General features: G+C 38.4%; 1 protein-coding gene across 1 annotated transcript in view; it reads right to left on the bottom strand.

Moving 5' to 3' along the window:
• MCC (MCC regulator of WNT signaling pathway) overlaps positions 1-20,874 on the bottom strand; it is a 426,733-nt gene that overhangs the window by 352,486 nt on the left and 53,373 nt on the right. Inside the window, exon 2 of the mRNA XM_019940817.3 lies at positions 385-632. Within this exon, the coding sequence (XP_019796376.3) occupies positions 385-632 (248 nt within the window). The remainder of the gene's footprint in view (positions 1-384; positions 633-20,874) is intronic.

Genomic DNA, 20,874 nt, shown 5'->3' with positions numbered 1-20,874 from the left:
ATTTTTACACATTAAATAAAAAAGAAATGGTTAAAAACCTCACTGTGCAGATCTGAACCAAGCTTTGAAGAAGTCCCTAAAGAGTTTCTGAGGCCTGCTGATTCAATTACCACCTTTCCCATCCAGTTTGCCCTTCCTCCCCAGTAGCTATTTGAGTGCATTATTACACTTGGGAAATGGAAGAACTAAAATAAAGAAAGCAGTAAACCAGGAACTGGGAAGCCACAGGACAGAACTGGGGGATTAGCAAGCGCTCACCCAGAGCAAGTGTGGTCCAGAGGACAGCCTGGGGACAAGCAGGCATCAGGCTGGGCAGGCCAGTCTCACGAAGGTCACGAAGTGGGGACAGGGGTACATTATGAACTGTCATGGGGTTGTACCTACCCAAACTGTTGTCACTGCTCGTGGGCCAGGAAGCAATTCTGTCCCTCAGCTTCTTCTTTTTACAGGAATTGTCTGACTTCTCAGAAAGGCCTACTTCCTCCTTCCTAATTTCTCTGACGAGCTGCATGCGGCACCTTGTAAAATCCTGAAAGGAAATCTTCCCATTTTCATCAGCGCCCAGTTGGTTCATGATCTCAGCCACAGACTCTTCCATGTTCAACTGGCGACAGACCATCAACAAGTCATTTCTACAGAAGGGATTGAACAGAAAAAGGGCTTGTTAGGAGAGACATTTAAGCTAGAGAAAATAGTTAATGAAAAAAAAAAGTATTTCTTGAATACACCCACACGTAGGAAACCTATTTCCACATTTCTCATTGCTTCTGGAAAAGTGCTAAGTGTGCAGAAAGACCTGTTCCACCTGGGTTATTCTAGACAAGAACTCTATTATTATTTGGAACAGTGAGGCAACTTTAAATCCTTTGTTCTCTTTTTTCTTCCGTGTCCATGCCCTTTCCTCCTTTTCTTTCTTTTGAAATTGACAAAGCACCTGTAGAGGGTAGCATTGTTACCTAACTGTAAGATAAAGTTTCAGAACATAGAAAAGATATTGTTTCCACTCTTGGCAGAGTTGAAAATCTCATCAAATTGTAAAGGAACAACAAAGATTTTAACAAGCTTGACTTTTCAGCTTTCTGGACCAATCAGCTAATTTTAGTACTTCTTTAAAATGTTATTTAATTTCAACTTTGATGACTCAGTGCTCCCCTACCTCTGGTTTTTCCTGATTTTCTTTGAGTATTTTCCACCTTCTCATTAGCAATTAGTAAACCCTAAGCCTTAGGGCAGGGATCAAAATCCCAAAAGTCTTCCAGGTCTAGGACTTAATGTAAACGTGTGAAGTGGGTGGATTTAAGACAAGAGGGGTTTCTGGAGTCTGTGGCTGGACCAGAGAAGTATATTCAGCCTACAGGTTCTCAAGTTAAAGAAAGAAAAAGAAAAAGAATAAAAAAGAAACAAGAACAACAACACTATGCCGGCCAAGAACATTTATCTGGAGGACATCATCTGACCCTGCACATATAAATCTTGTTCTTTTCTCTCTTTCTAAACTCTTTGGGAAAATACTTTGTTCAGATTGCTCCAACGCTAAGTCTCAATAAAGGTAAAAGGATTATGAATTTAAGAGCTGGAAGAGATATTAGGAACTGGGCCATGGTCACAAGAACAGCTAGTTAGTGCTCCTGTCTCAACACACCACCAAACCCAGTCATCTGGAGACCATGACCAATTTGATGTTTGCTGATACCTGAAACCTAACCATGAAAAGACCAACCCTTCTCCAGTCACCCTTCATAAATTCCTTCTGGTCCATGCTAGTATGATTCCCCAAGTTCCCTAGGCTCACAGAATTGTAGATATTTTGAATATCTTCTCATTCACTCCATTTTAACCCTAATTCCCCCCATCCTCGTCCCTAGTATCCAATCTCTCATCAAATTTCTGTTGGTCCTGTCCCTGAAATGCTTCTATATTTACTCTTTATTATGTTTTTCAATACACATAACACTCTCCAAAACCTTCTCAGTTTATACTAGGTCCATTACATTAGCTTCTTTAGTTGATCACCTTGCTTCCTTCCATATGCCATCCATTTTCGTGTTTCATAAAGAATTTTGACACACAGCTACAAGTTTTAGTTTATCTTGTTTGTATGTCTGTGTATATATGTATAGTATATAATGCTTATGTGTATATATTTATGCTTTTATTTGTAAGATAGATGGATGGGTAGATAAATAAATATACACATATGGAAGGAAGTATGGTAGATTAAATTAGTCCTAATTTTTCATTTCTCTGTAGAACTGTTATACATCTACACCCTTGCCTTGGCCTTGGGGCCAGGGACACTCATGGTAGGTATGATCTTTCCCACTGTTTTAACTTCAGGCTTGACATCTAACTTAGCCTCTGGGATGTATGTGTTTATCTAGTTAATCCCCTACTGGGCTTGTCCCCTTTTGCTTCTGCCATTATTATGAGAAGAACAAACCATGATAGCTATTAACCCTCTAGCCTGGACCCCCAAATGAGCCACTTCAGCTGATCTGCAGACGTGTAGCATAAGAATCACTGCAGCTGACCCAAAGGTATGTAATCAAGAATAAATTCTTATTGTTTATGCCAATGAGATTTTGTGATTGTTCCCCAGCAATAGCTAACTGATACATTGGAATAATTTTTTGATCTATTCATATGTTTATTTTTTTGCCCTTTGCTGAATACAACCTGTCTGATATTCAGCTGGATTCATCCCAGACAGGAATGATTATGATTCCTGTAGAACAGGAATGCAGTACTGTTTATATACTGCTTACATAACAGTAAAACAGGAATGCAAACAAAAAGAAAGGGCCAATGTTCAGGTTCTACATCTAAAAAAAGAATTTCTTTATCATGTTTTGAGACAATAATCTTAAAAATTAGGCTTGGTGGGAGATAAGTAAGTTTTCTAAATTTCAGAAGGTCACATAATAAGATGTTAACACTAATATTTTCTGAATAGTAGGAATATGGTGTTTTCATTTTCTTATTTTTGCCTATTGTATTTGTAACTTTCTAGAATGTACTATACTACTTTCATAAATTGCTATGTCATTTTATAGGTTTTAGAAATGAGGATAATAATAGCACCTATCTCTTAGGGTTGTTTTGAGGATAAATGAGATGATGCATGTAAAGCACTTAACACAGTTCCTGGCACATACTAAGTACTCAATAAATAGTAGCCATTATTATGATTATTTTATAATTATTGATCATAAATCTTTAACAATGTCCCAGTTGCACGATTAAGTCTTTAGTAATTAAGCACAAACTGCTCAGGGGAACATAGTGCTTATTGAACTGAACTGACTCCTTCACTAAGTGGAGCAATCTATCTGTAGAGGCTCGCCTTCCTCCCTGCCTGTGGCCCACTTACACTTGGGCGCCCTGGTGAGAAACCCAAGGCTGTCCAAGCTTGAGAAGCCCCATTCCACAAAAAGCAGCTCAAAAAAGGATTTGTGTTCTAGAAATGTCAACTCAGAGGAGAATGCATAATTTTGCATCTTTATTTAAAAAGTGTAGGTCACTGGGCTTCCCTGGTGGTGCAGTGGTTGAGAGTCCGCCTGCCGATGCAGGGGACCCGGGTTCGTGCCCCGGTCCAGGAAGATCCCACATGCCGCGGAGCGGCTGGGCCCGTGAGCCATGGTCGCTGAGCCCGTGTGTCCGGAGCCTGTGCTCCGCAACGGGAGAGGCCACAGCAGTGAGAGGCCCACGTATCGCAAAAAAAAAAAAAATAGGTGTGGGTCACTGAGAGACTCTCATAAAAGGTCAAAAACAAAATACAGTACATCCTACTAAATTAAGTCAGACAGTAATCTTTAAACAGTGGTGCTAGTTTCTAAAAACTAAATGAAAGCTAAAGTTTCTCAGTATAGAAACACAGAACTAGCAAGAACAACTAACAAACCTGCAGGGCGAAATGCTACTATCCCCATTTTATAGATGAAGATGTGAAGGCTGAAAGAGTCCCAGAGCTAATATGTGGCAGAGCCAGGAATCTAAACTAAATCAGTCTGATTCCAAAGCTCTTGCCCTTTCCATTCTACCAAACACCGCCTTAGATGTCAATGATACTTAAACTTTGGCCTCTGAACACAAATAAGGACAGCAATAATAGGAACAGCTTGATGATCAACAGTCATTAAAGAACAGCACTTTTATCTTAAACCAGAAAGACTACATATATCTATATATGTGCTCCCCGACTATGTTAAATACGGATGAGAATAATATTACATTTTGATATCAACATGAGAAAACAGTTAAAAGAGAGAGAAAAAAAAACTCCAGGGAGTTCCCTGGCGGTCCAGTGGTTAGGACTCTGCGCTTTTACTACAGGAACTAACATCCCGCAAGCAAGCCGAGTGACACAGCCAAAAAAAAAAAAAAAAAATCCCAAAGCTCTCCATTACATATAAGAGCAAGCCCAGAGAACTTGATCACATTTTCACTATCAGCCATCGTGCTAGGGCTGTTTCAAACAGCTCTCAATGAGTTACACGCTCCTGTGACTACGCCCCTTTGCATTATGTCTTTGCCTTTCCTCCCATCAACAGATGGAGGCTATTTCCCTGACCTTGAATCTGGGCTGGCCTTGTGACTTGCTTTGACCAGTGGAATGTGGCAGAAATAACTAACGTTCTAGGATTCATGAACACGTGCCTTATGACGCCTTGTAGTTTCCACTTTCAGCTCAAATCCTTCCAGCTTCATGCTGGCCTTGTCACCCACTCCAGGCCACAGGTGGTCTCTTCCTTCTTCCAGCATTTAGCACCTGTACCATTCATTCAGTGACTATATACAGCCATGGGACAACTTTTAGGTTGTTTTACTAAACTTTCATTTCTCTTTCTCTTTTTTAAAAAATTATTTTCAGGGCTTCCCTGGTGGCGCAGTGGTTGAGAGTCTGCCTGCCGATGCAGGGGACACAGGTTTGTGCCCTGGTCCGGGAGGATCCCACATGCCGCGGAGTGGCTAGGCCCGTGAGCCATGGCCGCTGAGCCTGCGCATTCGGAGCCTGTGCTCTGCAATGGGAGAGGCCACAACAGTGAGAGGCCCGTGTACCGCAAAAAAAAAAAATTATTTTCACACACTCAAGTCTTATCTTCCCAACCTGACCACAGGCTCCTGGAAGCCAGTGGCCATGCATCAACCTCCCTTAACATCCGTGCAGCACCCAGCACATCACCCTGTACACAACAGAACCCCATCACATTTGTTTTGATAGATGGATTTGTAAACTCTCAGAAGTTAAACATGATCATTCTTTTGAAGGGGTTCCCCACTTCATCTGATATCTTCCCACAATACCTGTCTTTGTATCTTCCCACAGAAGGCAACAGCACATGGGATGCTCAGTGAGTATGAATGACCAATGGGCACCGTAAAAACAAACAACAACCTTGTAGCCTTAGTGACAGAGCAACATAACAGTTTCTCCGCACTAGGCCAGGAACGTTTCTCAGAGGAAGACATAATGAGCAGCGGTTGTCCAAAACTAATATAGCCCAGTGGAGAACTATTTCAGTAGTAGTAACATCATCATATAAAGCACCTGCCTTTAAAATAAAAACCAACAAACTTTTGTACATTATTTCAGAAAATACACCCATTCATCTTAGAAAATGTAGACAAGTAAGAAGAAAATATAAATTACATGCTACCTTTCCACCCAGCAATAACCACAGTGAACATTTTAACTAATTTCACAAAATTATGGTAAATATTTTTTTCTCTAAGTTTCCTCTAAATAAATAAATTTCCTCCAAATAAAATTTTCCTTTCATCATTGCTACAACTGCTCTAGAAGGTGTTTCATATTTATTCATATTCATATATGCATGTCTTATCTTCAGAGGATATAACCATGAGGAATAGATTCTGGTTTAGCAGAGGAACTGGTCAAATGAGGTAATATTTGGCTCTGCAGAGAACACCAATCACCAGGCAGCACTGAAGATCAATGCTTCTAGCTCAAAACTGCATGGTTTTACAAAGCATAGCTATTACTTTCTGTATGTAGAAGCCTTTTGGTCTCTTGGCTATTCTTTTTCTTTTAACTTGTAAAGAAATTGAGTAGGAAGTGAAAATTCAATGAAGCTATTCATCATTCAGGGAAATTCACAGCCTAACATCAGGAATAGATAACGGGAAAGATGGGCTTAGGTCTCTCAAGCTCAGATGCAGAGAAAAACACTATTCTTCCCCACAATGATACTAAAGCCCAAACCCAGTCGGAATGAGGGCTATGTGAAAGCAATTGTTACTCTGAGGAAGGGTTAGATGCTTCTGTTCACAGCTCTCAACGAACAGACACCTTTGGAACTAATAGGTATGCCAGAAACAGCTGCTTATGAAAGAACTCAAAACAAGTCTATAAGTTCATTTTGCCTCTCTAACTGCTCAATTTGAGTCACACAAAAATGTAATTTAGGGGACTCTAATTTCAGTTCCATAAATATTCAAAGTGTGAAAAATCATAAATAAGTCATTAAAAAACAGGCTTATGTGCTACAACTGGTAATTTCTGAGTATAATTGTTGGAGGGAGCAAATGCATTTGCCTTTCACAATTGCTTCTGAGTTTATCTGGTCTAAAGTGAAGACCAAAACAAACAACTAAATAAGCAAATAAACTTATCGTTAAAAGGAGAGTAGTTGATCGATCTGAAGGACTTCAACAAAATTCAGAAAGATAGTAAAGAGATGGGAGAAGCTGGCCAGTGGGGCTACCTTACCTTTCAGAGCATGGAACAAATAGATGTTCAAAGGTGATAAATCAGGATACTTACACAGTGGTATAAGCACATTATGGAAAAAATGGAAAAAAATCATCAAGAGAACTAAAAGCACAAGTGGTAAAAAACTGTACCTGGGAAGTGAGCTTGGGCATTGAGAGGTGGATGGAGCAAGAGACTTGTGTTTTGTCATGTGCCCTTCTGTACCATTTTATTTTATTTTATTTTACCACGTGCATGAATTATTTTGATAAAAGTAATGTTTTCAGGTTTAAAAAATCAAATAAGTCATTAATTTAATCTGAGCTATAACAGATAAAAGATTAGTGTTTAAATATACAACATATTCCTACAATGTAATAAGAAAAAGATAACAACCCAGTTGAAAAATGGGTAAATGATAAGAACAGAAAATTAACAAAAAATGGCAAAGATGTGGAAATATTCTCAACCTCGATAAACGTAAGGAAAATGCAAATTCAAGCAAACAATGGGATACAATTTTAATAGGTATAGGACTGGCAAAAATGTTAGTCTGACAATACCAAATGTTGACAAAGAAGCAGAAACTTTCATGCGGTGTTGGTGGAAAACAAAAACTGGTACCACTTCTTTAGAATGAATTTTGGCAACATCTAAAAAAAAATGCACACCCTTCAACCAGAAATATCACTTTTAGTTATATATGTTAAAGAAACTTATGCTAGGATGGAAGGAGACATGCACAATATCTGTAAGAGCAAAGATTTGGAAAAAGGTTAGTATTAATAATCATGCTAATAAGAACAGTGAACATGCACTGGATGCTTACTGTGCGCCGGGGCCTGAGCTAGTGGATACATAAATTGAGGAATCGTCAGCTAATGAAATATGATCAGAGTTTTCAGAAGAAATACATTTGTAATATATCATAATTAATAAATCTCAAAAACAGCAGTGAGTAAAAACCTCAAGAATAACATGAACGACAGGACAGTATTTATCTAAAGTTTAAAAATATAACAAAAACCACTATAAATTATATATGAATAATAAAAACAAAGTCAGGAAGCAAAAACATCAACCATAAAGTGGTGAGGGAGAGAGGGGAATAGAATTGGGGAGGGGATAAAGGGGTTTTAACATGCATTTACAATGTTATATTAAAAAATCATAGGCAAATATGACTCAATGTCTACATCTTTTCAATCTGGGTATGGATACATGTGTGTTTACTATACATTTTGTAGTTTTCAATATTTAAAATCTGTCTTAATAAAAAAAATCTAATGTATGAAAGGCAACTTAAAACAAATTTGGTCTGAGGCCATGGTTGAAGGATAAAACATTTAAAATGAGCAATGTCATTCATATCAGTAAGCACTTGTAGGACATGTCTCGTGGAGTTGATCAAATTAGATGATCCAAAATGACACTGTTCATCCTTACAGGCTATAGAGCACCTGATTATTCTCCTGGTATGATTTTCTAAAAGTAGAATTACTCATTGTTAAACAGTCTAATCTCTCAATACAGTTTTTCAAACATCCCTTGAGAAACATCCACCAATTCTGAGCCCCACCAGCAGTGTTTCAGTTACCCCCACTTGTTTTACATACTTTTCTGGAGAGCAGAATCAAATTCCCCATCTCTATGGTCTCACTTTCTTTTCTGTGAAGGCATTTATACCACACATTCCCAGAGACACATTTCTTTCCTTCTCTTCAGCACTCAGTACTGACGGCTGCCTTTTCCTTGAATCTCCTTCCTTCATTAGCCTGTGTAACAGCCCTGTCTTCTAGTTTCCCACCTCTATGTGACTGCTCCTTCAGAGTTCTTGTCCTTAAATATCCATGTTACCCAAGGCCTTGTCCTTTCTATTTTCTCACTTTATAGACTCTCTATAGCTGATCTAATCTAAATTTATGGCTTTATCTATCACTAGGAACATTGACTCCCAAATCTCCCTCTCCAGTTAAGTAGAATCCATTTTGACTGTATAGCTACACTTCAGTGTCATACATTTATCTTGAACTCAAAGTCCTAAAATGAATTCATCATTTTGTATCCCTTTACAAGTTGACTCCTCCTCTCTACATAAATTACACCAATGGTCACCCACAGTAGAAGTCTAGAAATTTTCTAAGTTGCTTCCTTCTCATTTATTCCCCCTGCAATCAGTCACCCAAAATAGTGTCTGTTGTTCTAAATGGCTCTCATATCCATCCCATCCTGATCATTCTTATCACCCTCATCGTTTTCCACTTGAATTACTATAAGGGTCTCCTACTGGCTCTCCCTCTTTCCAACTGGTAGGCGACATGTTATTTTTCCCTGCTTAAAATCCTTTCTTTGTGTCCCTCAAGACTTTCAGCTTCATACCCATGTTTCTCACTTCATAGCTAAGGTCCTATCTTTCTAGCCTCACTCTCCTGCTAAAGTAGGCAACCTGCATCCTAGCCCACTGAATTTCTTTTAGGTTCCATAAGAGGCATTGTTGTTTTACATGCCCATACTTTGTATATATTTAGCCCTCTGCTTGGAAAATCCTCTCTTTACCTTTCTCCAAACGCCAGCCCATGCTTGTAATTCACTTGAATAGCATCTCCTTCAGAAATCTTCCCTAAATATCTCAGGTAACTTCCAGTTTAATTTGATGCCCCTTCCCTGTGTTACTAAGTCACCTGTGCTTGCTTTGATCACTTACCCCACTGTACAGTAATTATTGATTTATTTTTTTCTCTCTTCTACCAGACCAGAGACTGGTAACTAAAACCTACAACCAAATCCAGACCATTGCCTGCTTTTGTAAGTCAAGTTTATTGAAACCCAGCATACCCATTTGTCTATGGTTACTTTCTCACTACAACAGTTGAGTTGAATACTTGTGACAGAGTATATGGCCCATAAAACCAAAAATCTTTACTATATGGCCTTTTATTTAAAAGAAGTTGCAAACTTCTGTACTAGACTCTAAATTCTTAGAGGAGAGGGTTCATTCTTTGTTCACCTTTGAATCCCTAACACCTGGCATACAAATAGCTGTTAAATAAATAAGTGGGTAAATAAAATGTTAGATTTGAGGTAAAAGAGGTAGGGAGAGAAGTTAATGAGGACCTTCAACCCCATTTCTTCTTTGCTTTTTGCATACCCCAATTTATAATCACAAATGAAAACAAAACAAGTTGATATCATTAGGGGTTTTTTTTTTAAGATTTTTTTGATGTGGACCATTTTTAAAGTCTTTATTGAATTTGTTCCAATATTGCTTCTGTGTTATGTTTTGTAATAATGAATAGACAAGTTTAATCAATGATATGATGGTTTCCCCTTCTCCAGGTGAAACGTCAAGAGTGACTAAAAGCCAATACTCAAGAAGAAAGCATCTACAAGCAAGTAAAATACGACTTTTACATATTTTTTAAAAGCTCTTTCATTCTATAATTCTTTTACATGTGACTCCTAATACTCTTACTCTTCATTCTTTTGGCAATCTCTCAATTTGGCGTTTCCCACTGATAGTCCAGTGGGAGAAAATATTTAATGTGTTTGCCCTTGGATTATTATTTTAATCAGTAAGTTAACATTCTTTATTAAGCAAGATTCAGCCTACCTTCACAGTGATTTGTAAAAGCTTCTTAAAAGACGTTTCTGCCATTCCTGGGGAAAAATACTCATTCAGAGTATCTATGATTCAGGGGCTGTGCTGGGTGCTTTAGAAATCTTATTTCATTTAAGCCTCATAATAACTTTAAGAGATATTATCCCCATTTTACAGGGTCTATCAGTTCTGTGTAAAAGGGAGCTTGTCCCAAGTTCCTGGCACCATAATTGGCCCATCACAGGTACTTCAACAAGTTGGTGGATGCATGAATGAACAGAAGGTAGCTCTTCTGTAATCTCAGTGACAGACACAGAACCTTGTAGTGAGCACTCAGAAAATCCTTACCAATTGAATATACTAACAGTAATGGTCAGTATGACAGTTAAGTGATTCTTAATATGTAGATGTTCCTGCAAAACCCCACTAAAGCTAAGCAATTGACTCTCGATCCAAAAACTACGTAAGGCAGTCATGTGTGAAAGATATAGACAGAGAAGTACACAGAAAAGGCTGATAGATATAAGTTTGGGGGCAATAAAAGAATTTGGGAAGTGTGCCACTTTTATAAAAACTTATTTATAAGTGTACATTAACAACATCTCAAGAATAGTTATCCTTTCAGATTATTTCAGATCACACTTTCATGAGAAAATTACAGCACACATAACACCATTATTATAAAAAGACAACTGCACCCAAATTTTTTCATCAAGGCAAAAGATTTATATTACAACACGTATTTAACATATAAAAGACACACAACCTGCTGTGAATGATAAACTTATAATTATATTTATTTTTTCCATTGTAGAAAAGGAATACCTAAATGTGATAATAGGAGATAAAGCAAAAATTTTCACCAAGTGCTCTTAAATTGAATCACCAAGGCTAACACATTTTTAGGCTAGGCTCCAAATGTGCCCTTAACCCCTGGCAAATGGAAGTGACCCACCCACAGGGTCTGTCACCATGAGACTGAGGCTCAGCCACCCCGGAGGCCTCCCACCCACCCCTATTCTTTTCACTCCTCTGTCCCATGGTCTCATTCTCTCTCTCATCTAACATCCCTCAGTTCTTCTTGCTTCACGTGTCATGGGGACATGTACGTCTGGCATCCTAACTTCCATCGACTCTGCTCACACCCAGGGAAGGCTTGTCGCATCCACACTCAGAATAGGAGATGCTGTCAATATTTATTCTGGCTCCTTGAGTCTTCCTTTGGCCAGGATAGAAGCCCAAACCTCTTTCTAAGGGGCTTGCTGTGGGGCTTGCAAATTTCCCCCAATTTTATTATGTATATACTCTCCACCAGCACTTAAAAACATTCAGCACACAGAGATTTTTTTTTTCTCAGTGCAAAGCCACTGTGCTAAAATTGTCCTAAATATCTTCCAAAGTACGTTAGTTTTAGGAAATGACAGTAAAGGAAAAGTAATATGGGTGGAAATGCTATTGACATTTTTCTTTGAAGGATAAAAATAATTGCAGGATTGTTTTCACGAAAAACTTTCTTATTCAACTCACTCTCTCAGATTCTAATTAAAATATCATAATGTGAAAAGCCAAAGCCTTGTAATCTGATCACAGAAATGAGAAGGGAAAGATTTAATCCCAGTATATGCAGCAGCCTGAGGCAAGAAATTTTGTCACTGTGCCTCATTCCCTCACGTCTTACATGGGGATGTCACACTTGTCCCACTATGAAAACAAGCCAGGGCAATGATGTTTAGAGCACTGCATCTGCCTTACAGGCTAGAGAGTCACCAACATTTGAAGAATTTTCTAGATTACTTTACAAAATCTAAACTGTAATAGATTGGTATTTTATAGAATAAAATGAGTTTTCAGAAAAAAATTTGCAAAAGATACAGAAAAATACAAGCTCAATTTTTTAAACTTAGGTTCAATTCTGTCATATTGGTTTGAAAGTTTCTGAACACGTATTTCCAATTCCTATGCTTACCTTGTTGCAGTCAGGTATGAAAAGCACCACTCTGTGGGCCACTCTTGGAGCAGTTCTGTTTTCTGGATATCATTATGTGACTAAAGCAATCCCTGACTCCATAAACGAGAGACCAACATGGAATGAATGGTACCAAACAGCAGCAACGCCACTATCCTTGGTAGCTCACCACCTTTGTTTACCTGGACTTATCATTCTAAGGAACGTAAGTACACACCGTGATAACGTTTAACTCTATGTTCAGTCTTCGTGAACACTAGACTGGGAAATCACCTACAGAAATGCCATCGTAGTTTTATAGTTTATAAATATATTTAAATTAAAATATATTTATATTTTAAAATACAATATATAAATATAAAATATATTTCTATAAATATATAAATACATTTATAAATATAAATATATTTAAATCAAAATAAATTTAAAGCTAAGTTTTTGAAAAAAAAATCTCTCAACTAACCACAGTATCATATATTTAAGTAAGCGCTGTGAGCTAGGTGCTTCACGTAATTGAACAGAAAGGGTTCTTCATGGTTTTTTTTCGTTTTTTGCAGTACGCGGGCCTCTCACTGCTGTGGCCTCTCCCGTTGCGGAGCACAGGCTCCGGACGCGCAGGCCCAGCCTCTCCGCGGCATGTGGGATCTTCCTGGACCGGGGCATGAACCCGTGTCCCCTGCATCGGCAGGTGGACTCTCAACCACTACGCCACCAGGGAAGCCCCGTTCTTTATGTTTTAGAAGTTTGGAATACAGACTATAGTACAGATTACAAAATAGTAAGCACAGGGAGAAAGATCTGTAGATATAAAAATCAAAGGGAGCTCGCTCTGCTTTGTGCCTGAACCTGTCGTGTTATGATGGTGGCTTAGGGAGAGGTGGTAAAGTTCCAACAGAAGCCATAAAAAGCTGTTTGGATAAGAAGGAGAAGAGGAAATGAAGGAGAGGAACCAGAATAGGGAAGGAAGCCAAGCCGCAGAGGGAGAGGGCTTCGCACACCCGCCCCCAACGGTGTCCCAGGGAGAGCGGGGCGGGGATCCAGACCCAGGAGAGCTTGTGACGTGGGGCTAGCAGAGAGGGCTCAGGGGTATAGTGATAACCGTAAGACATCACCAACACTCTAGCGTTAAAGGTCAAAACTTCAGTTTGTTTCTCTATTTGAGGGTGGGAAGATTCCTTCCTATGTTGATTTTCAAATCAAGGAAAATAAACTAACCCCTCTAATGCCTCTGCATCGCCTAAACTCTGAAAGGCTCTGAAACATCAGTAACCCCCTTAATCCCCGTGTCTATGAGGAAACTCATATAAAAATAATCCTAGAACTTCCCTGGTGGCACAGTGGATGAGGGTCCGCCTGCCGATGCAGGGGACACGGGTTCGTGCCCCGGTCCGGGAGGATCCCACATGCTGCGGAGCGGCTGGGCCCGTGAGCCATGGCCGCTGAGCCTGCGCGTCCGGAGCCTGTGCTCCCTCCGCAACGGGAGAGGCCACAGCAGTGAGAGGCCCGCGTACCGCAAAAGATAAATAAATAAAATAAGCCTATTTCCTATTGAGGCTTAAGCAACGACCTCAAGCAGTTGGAAAAAACCCACAGCGTCCAGGAGTGTTGAGAAATGAGTCCTGATCACAGACAGAAAGCCACCAACATAACACAAGTGAACCCAGAGGCTTGGGACTGTGACTAGACTCAGAAAAAAACACCCTTCGTGACAAAGGCGAGGTCTAGGATTTAAAAGCACATGCCACTCTTATACCCCGCTGCGGGGAGTATAACTTGTATGACATCTCCTGCACTTTGGCAGTATTTGTCAAAATAAAAAATGCACAGACTGTTTGATCCAGCAATTCCATTTCTAGGAATGTGTCCCACAGATATGCTGATGTATGCAAAACTATGAATGTACAGTTATTCAATGCAGTCCTGCTTGTATTATTAGCAAAAGATTGGAAATCATCTAAATATTCACCAGTGGGGGTCTGGTGAATAAATTATGGTCAAGCTATACAATGCAATGAATACTAAACAAACTTTAAGAAGAATAAGGCAGCTATGTATCATGATGGCACAATTTCCAAAATAGGTCAAGTTAAAAAAAGGCAGGTGAAGAGCAGTGAATACGTTATATGACCATATGTATAAAAGCAGAAGTAGAAGGTGTCCTTATACACTTGATATGCACAGATTATCTCTGGAATGACACCTGAGGAACTGTTACCCAGGACTGCCTCCGGAACGGGGACTGTGTCTGGAGGACAGAGATGAGACAGAAATTTACCCTGCTTTCCACCTTTTTGGGCACATTGTGAATTTTGATTCATGTACACATATAAGGTCTTTTTAAAAAAGCTACATACCAGGCCTTCAGAATCCTGGTATCTAAAGAGCAGTGGTAGAGAAAAGTGAGCCAGGAGTTTAGCTTTGTCACCCAGTGTCCCGCCAAGAGGAAAACCAGATGCCTCCATATCGTGTATCAGCTTACAGGTTATTCCAGTTATTATCTTGTCAAGATTTTTTAGTAGCCTGCAGTTCACATTTGGCCTTGACAACAGTTCATTTCTATTGTCCAAAACTCGTTAGTAAATCTTCAGTAGGTAACTTATGTAACAAAGACATCACTCTACAAGATATTAAAACAAGACTTAATTACCCAGTAGTTGGAGAGAATTTGAATTCTTTTCACTTTCCAAACTTTGTAAGGATAGAAAAATGCTCAAAATCTACCAGGCAAAGTGATTTGGGGAAAATGAGTCATACGATATATACTGTGGTTTTTGCAAAACAAAAAAATTAATAAATGACATTATTTTAAGTATTTAGCTTACATCTGCATGACTATATTTTCCTTTTGACCATTAGTGTATGATTTTCAGTGAAGGGTGTCATTTTTCTTCTGAAGATTTAGAAAATCAAGATGCTCTCTATGGTCCATCCCTCTTCTAAAGAAATATAGACAATTCAAGGGCTAATTACTCCAAACCAGTGTATAAATTAAAAGTACACAAGTTCATCTTAGAAATTACAACCATGAAAAAAAACATTTACACTTGTTAAAAGCCTTACTTCTTGCCTGCCCTATCTAATGTGCAATTTGTTCATCCTGAAAAATTATGGTGAAGTTAAACACAAATGGTACTTTCTAAGTTAATTACAGATACAGATTCCCTGCAATTTACATCTTAGAATCCAGCTCTATGCTGTTTTATTTCCTTCACGTGTCATGGGGAATGAAGGAAAGGAGTTGTCAGCTAAAATTGTCTTGCATGTGGATATTTACTTTTAGCCAAAAAAGCTGCCGTAAAAGCCTCCTTCTAGGGGACAATGAAAATGCAACTTGCAGATAAAATTGTTAAACAATTGCGCGTTACATCTAAATCATCACGATAATTCTTACCAACTGAAATTTGGTAATTTTAAAGAAAAATAAGAATCATGTGCTCCTCACTTACTCCCAGCCCACTCCAGTACTCAGGACAATTTATATATCAGATCACGAGGATAGGGATGTTTAGGTGGTCTCTGTCCCTTCCCCAACACGTAGACCAGAGGGTTCACACACGGTAGACACTTAATGAATGTCACCTGAATAAGTGACTTTTTAATATTTTCAGCAGGTTTTTTTGTTTTTTGTTTTAAGAGAAAATATTTAATACATACACCTTGATCCCAGAATATACAGAGAATTCTTATACATCAGTAAAAACATAATAATAAAAAAAACAGTACAAAACTGAGCAAAAGATGAACTGGCATAGAAAGCAGAGGATATCCAAATGGATAGGAATATAAATATAAGCTCAATCCCATAAGTAATCAGCAAAATTCAAATTAAAATTGTCAAGGGATTACCAATAGAATGTCTCATATTGAAAATAACTACATATCCAAGTGTGGGGAGGAGGTGGAACACATAGAACTCTTTATGCATTGCTAGCAGTTAACATGCTGGAACACTATCTACCAGCATTTACTAAAGCTAACATATGCATAGATTGTGGCCTAGAAATTCCACCTTAGTTATAAAGCCATCTGAAACATATGTTCTTCAGAAAACAAGTTCAAGAATGTCCCTGCACATACCAAAAACTAAACAACTCTATTTTTTGTCAACAAGACAGCGGATAAAGAAATTGTGCTATACTCACACAATGAAATCAAGTCATGGAAATGAATAAACTGCAACTACATGTACAAACATAGATTATTTGGTGCTATGGATTCCACATGAAATTTTCTTTCCATTGTATTATTTTGTGATAATAAATAAAGCATATGCTAATTATAAAAATTTGTTTGGGGCTTCCTGGTGGCCCAGTGGTTGACAGTCCGCCTGCCGACACAGGGGACACGGGTTTGTGCCCCGGTCCGGGAAGATCCCACATGCCGTGGAGCAGCTGGGCCCGTGAGCCATGGCCGCTGAGCCTGCGCGTCTGGAGCCTGTGCTCCGCAGCGGGAGAGGCCACAACTGTGAGAGGCCCGCGTACCGCAAAAAAAAAAAAAAAAAATTTGTTTATAATATATAGGACATAATAAAAGCAAATAAAAATTCTCTATATTTTTGGTAGTATATAATGATCGTATGTCCTGTTACAAACATGCACATTATTACAGACACTGCTCCAGGTATATATATGCATAGATAGATAGATAGATAGATCAACACTTGCTTATATATGTTTATGTAATGGTATTTATTTCTCAAATTGCATATCTCTGTGTCTATCTCTCCATATCTTCCCCCTAAATGGGATCATGCTGAATGTATTGTTTTGTAACCTGTGTATTCATGTAGCCAAAAAATCATAAACATCTTTCCATGATAATAAGTCAGGCTCTGCGTATATTTTAATACTAACAAGGTATTCACTGTATAGCTATAGCATAATATGTTTTAAAAGTCTATTTGTTTTTTTCCATCATTTTCCTCTTATAAGCACCTGTCTGACTACTTCCTTAGGTTAAAGGTAGAATTGCTGGGTCAAAAAAAGCATGATGCTCAGAAAAGACTTTCACACATGTTAAACAGCCCTATAGAAAGGCTGAATCAATCTTACTTTTACCAGTATGTATCAGTCTTCCTTTTTTTTCCACACCGACACCAACACTGGCTATTCTCTTATTTAAAAATATTTTCCAAAACAAAAGGAAAAAATAGTATCTTGGTTCTTCATCCATTAAAGTTGACCAAGATCAAATTTTTGATAACACTTTTGGTGAGAGTATGGGGTAACAGCAGCTCTCTGGAGTATAGCCATAAATTGCTTCAATCTCCACGGAGAAAGTTTGGCCACATCTATAACACTAAAAATAAATACACTCCTGACCTGGCGATTCCACTCTTAGGGAACTACCATATTGATACATTCTCATATATGTCAAATGACCTACGTAATAAGGATTCTATTGCAGCATTATTTTATAAAGGCAAATGATGGGAAATAATTGAAATGTATATCAATAGAGGACTGGTAAAATGAATTGTGGTACATCCACATAATGAAATACTAGGCAACTGTTAAAAAGAACAAGGTCCCAACTTTTCTGTATGCTTAAAATTTTTTATTTAAAAAAATGTTAGGGGGATAAAGAATGAGGCAGATATATATATGTATCCATGTGTAAAAATTTACAAGAATAACGGTTATGTGAAAAAAGCAAGGTGTAGAAGATTGTGTGTAATATTATGTATGTATGTATGTTATACATATATACACAGATGTATATGTGTAGGCATGTGTATGTATACACACACCCACGTTCACGGACAACCATTAAAGGAGTCCATAAAAAACTGGTAACGGAATTCTCTGGTGGTCCAGTGTTTAGGACTCGGCACTTTCTCTGCCAGGGCCCGGGGCCTGGGTTCAATCCCTAGTTGGGGAACTAAGACCCTGCAAGTCGAGCTGCGCGGCCAGAAAAAGAAAAAACCAAACTGGTAATGGTGTTTGCCTTTGAGAAGGAGTATGGAGTGGCTGGAGAAGAGCATGGGAGGAGAGAAATATACTTTTCATTGTATATAATTCTGTACTCCAGAATTTTGTACCATGTTCATATATTACCTGTTCAATAATAAACAATTTATGTCTCATTTTAGTTTACATTTTTCAACAACTAGAGGTTTGAACAAATTTTTTTTTTACCTATTGCCTATTTGTATTTCTTCTCTTATGAATTGTCTTTTCATGCTCTTGCCTAAGATATATCTTTCTAAAAACTCCTATAATAGTCTTAAAATCCACAAGCATTTTGGGCAAACCTATTCATAAAGCAGAACTGCTTGTTACTATGCTAGCAGTGGCCATGCTTTCATTTAGGGAAAAGCTGCTACAGCTTATACCATTATTGCTTCAGCAATCGATGACTTCCCTTGGCACCAGTGCAGCAAGGGAGGTCCACTGAGGCACAAAACAGCTTCTGCATTTGAAAAGCCACAACCATGATGAGCCTTGGAGAGAAAGAATTTTCATCTTGGGGATCTAAAAGCCAATAATCATTAGTGTACATTTTTCTAGGTTTATGATGTCTATGCGTAATGGACAACATTAAAATGTCATATTAAGGTGAAAAGAAGAAATAAATCTTCCTAGTGCCATTTAAAAAGGAGAGTAGACTCATATATTACAGAAGTGGGACGGCAATTGCATGCTGCTTTTGTGGTCATTTTTCCCCTCGTGTATTTTTTCAGGTACAGAATTTGAAACTACATGGTGGTTCTGTCTAAGCCTTTCTTCTTTTTTCCTTTCTGTTTGATATAGGTTCAGGTATGATCTCAGTTTTCAAATACAGTAGGACAAACTAGAATGAATAGTCATAGGTAAACCTTTCCAAGGAGTCGGAGGACCCGGTCTGGCAGCACTTTCCTAATGTTCTGTCAACCTCCAGCTATGTGAACTGTCTTCACTGATTTAAACCTCGGTCTGCCCACGTGAAAAGGGAATTTAAAATATCCATCTCAGAAGCACATTGTGAGGATTAAATAAAACAATGTACATAAAGCTCTGAGCACATTGCCTCACACAAGGAAAGCAGCTAACAAGTCGTGACGTGATCATCATCATCAGGAAGATGAACACAGAATGTGGCCATTTATCAAAGGTGAAGGCAGAATAGACCATAAACCACAAATGAATATACATACAGCAGTTCTGGGAATAGGAGAGTCTTTAAATATTTCCTGACAAGCTGCAGACAAACAGAACGAAACAAAAATCAGCGACTTGCACGCTACCTCAAGCAGCACCTCTTCCTTGTCGTTCCTCTCACAGAACATCACAACTGGCACAACCTACCGGAGAGGGACACATATTTGGAGAGAACCAAACAATAAAGGACGTAAGGGTAAGAGCCTAGCAGAGATGAATTCACTGGAAAACCGTTTGGCAGTTCCTCAAAATTTCAACGTAGAATTACCATATGACCCAGCAGTTCCACTCTAGGTATTTATCCTGAAAAATTACCTGATAGGTATGGGGTTTCTTTTGGGGGTGACGGAAATGTTCTGCTATTAGACAGTGGTGACGGTTGCACAACGTAGTGAATACATTAGAAACCGCTGGCTTGTACACTTTAAAATGGCAAAGTGTATGGTATGTAAATTATATCCCAATTGAAAAAAAAGAAATGAATACACTGATGGTGCCAAAGATTGCCCATATTTAAGATTAATATTGTAATCTTGAAGGATGATTTTATGTTGTCCATGGAAAAAAAAAAGCAAATGCTACAACACAGCACTAAAAGCAAGTGAGACATGAACTGGAAACAGTTCAAATAAAGAAAAGGAAAAAAGAAATCTGATAGGACTATTTACAAAGTCTCTGTTATGTGGAGATTACACCAAACAACCCAGGAAAAATATTTTTGCCTTCTCCCTTGAGCAACTTCGTGAAGTCTTTCAGTTTACTTAAAGGGCTAACACTTCAAGCAAGGATCATCTTTGTGAAGCAAACTTTAATATATAAACCTGTCAGCAATTCTTTTCCCTCAGAGACATTACACTAAAGGTCCCCAAACCAGAGTTCGGGACAAAAACTAAGAATCAGTATGACAGTATGCCCAGGGGTGTGCCTTCCCCTACACACCAATATGTTTGTGACTATGAAGAGGAATCATTCTGTTTTTAAAATATAAGCAGTTTTTTCATGACAATGATAGCTATGAAGGACAGCAATACTACTATTTTCTTTTTTGTTTTTGAATTGGAGTATAGTTGTTTTACACTGCTGTGTCAGTTTCTGCTGTATAGCAAAGTGAATCAGCCATACATATACATATATCCCCTCTTTTTTGGATATCCTTCCCATTTAGGTCACCACAGAGCACCAAGTAGAGTTCCCTGTGCTATACAGTAGGTTCTCATTAGCTATCTATTCTATACATAGTAGTGTGTATATGTCAATTCCAATCTCCCAATTCATCCCACCACCCCCTTTTCCCCCTTGGTATCCATACATTAATTCTCTATGTCTGTATCTCTATTTCTGTTTTGCAAATAAGATCACCTGTACCATTTTTCTAGATTCCACATATACGTGTTAATATACGATATTTGTTTTTCTTGTTCTAGCTTACTTCACTCTGTATGGCAGTCTCTATAAGCAG

This window comes from Tursiops truncatus, chromosome 3 (assembly GCF_011762595.2).
Source record: "Tursiops truncatus isolate mTurTru1 chromosome 3, mTurTru1.mat.Y, whole genome shotgun sequence".
In the NCBI taxonomy this organism is placed as follows: Eukaryota; Metazoa; Chordata; class Mammalia; order Artiodactyla; family Delphinidae; genus Tursiops; species Tursiops truncatus.
This window is presented reverse-complemented; position numbering and strand designations above follow the sequence as displayed.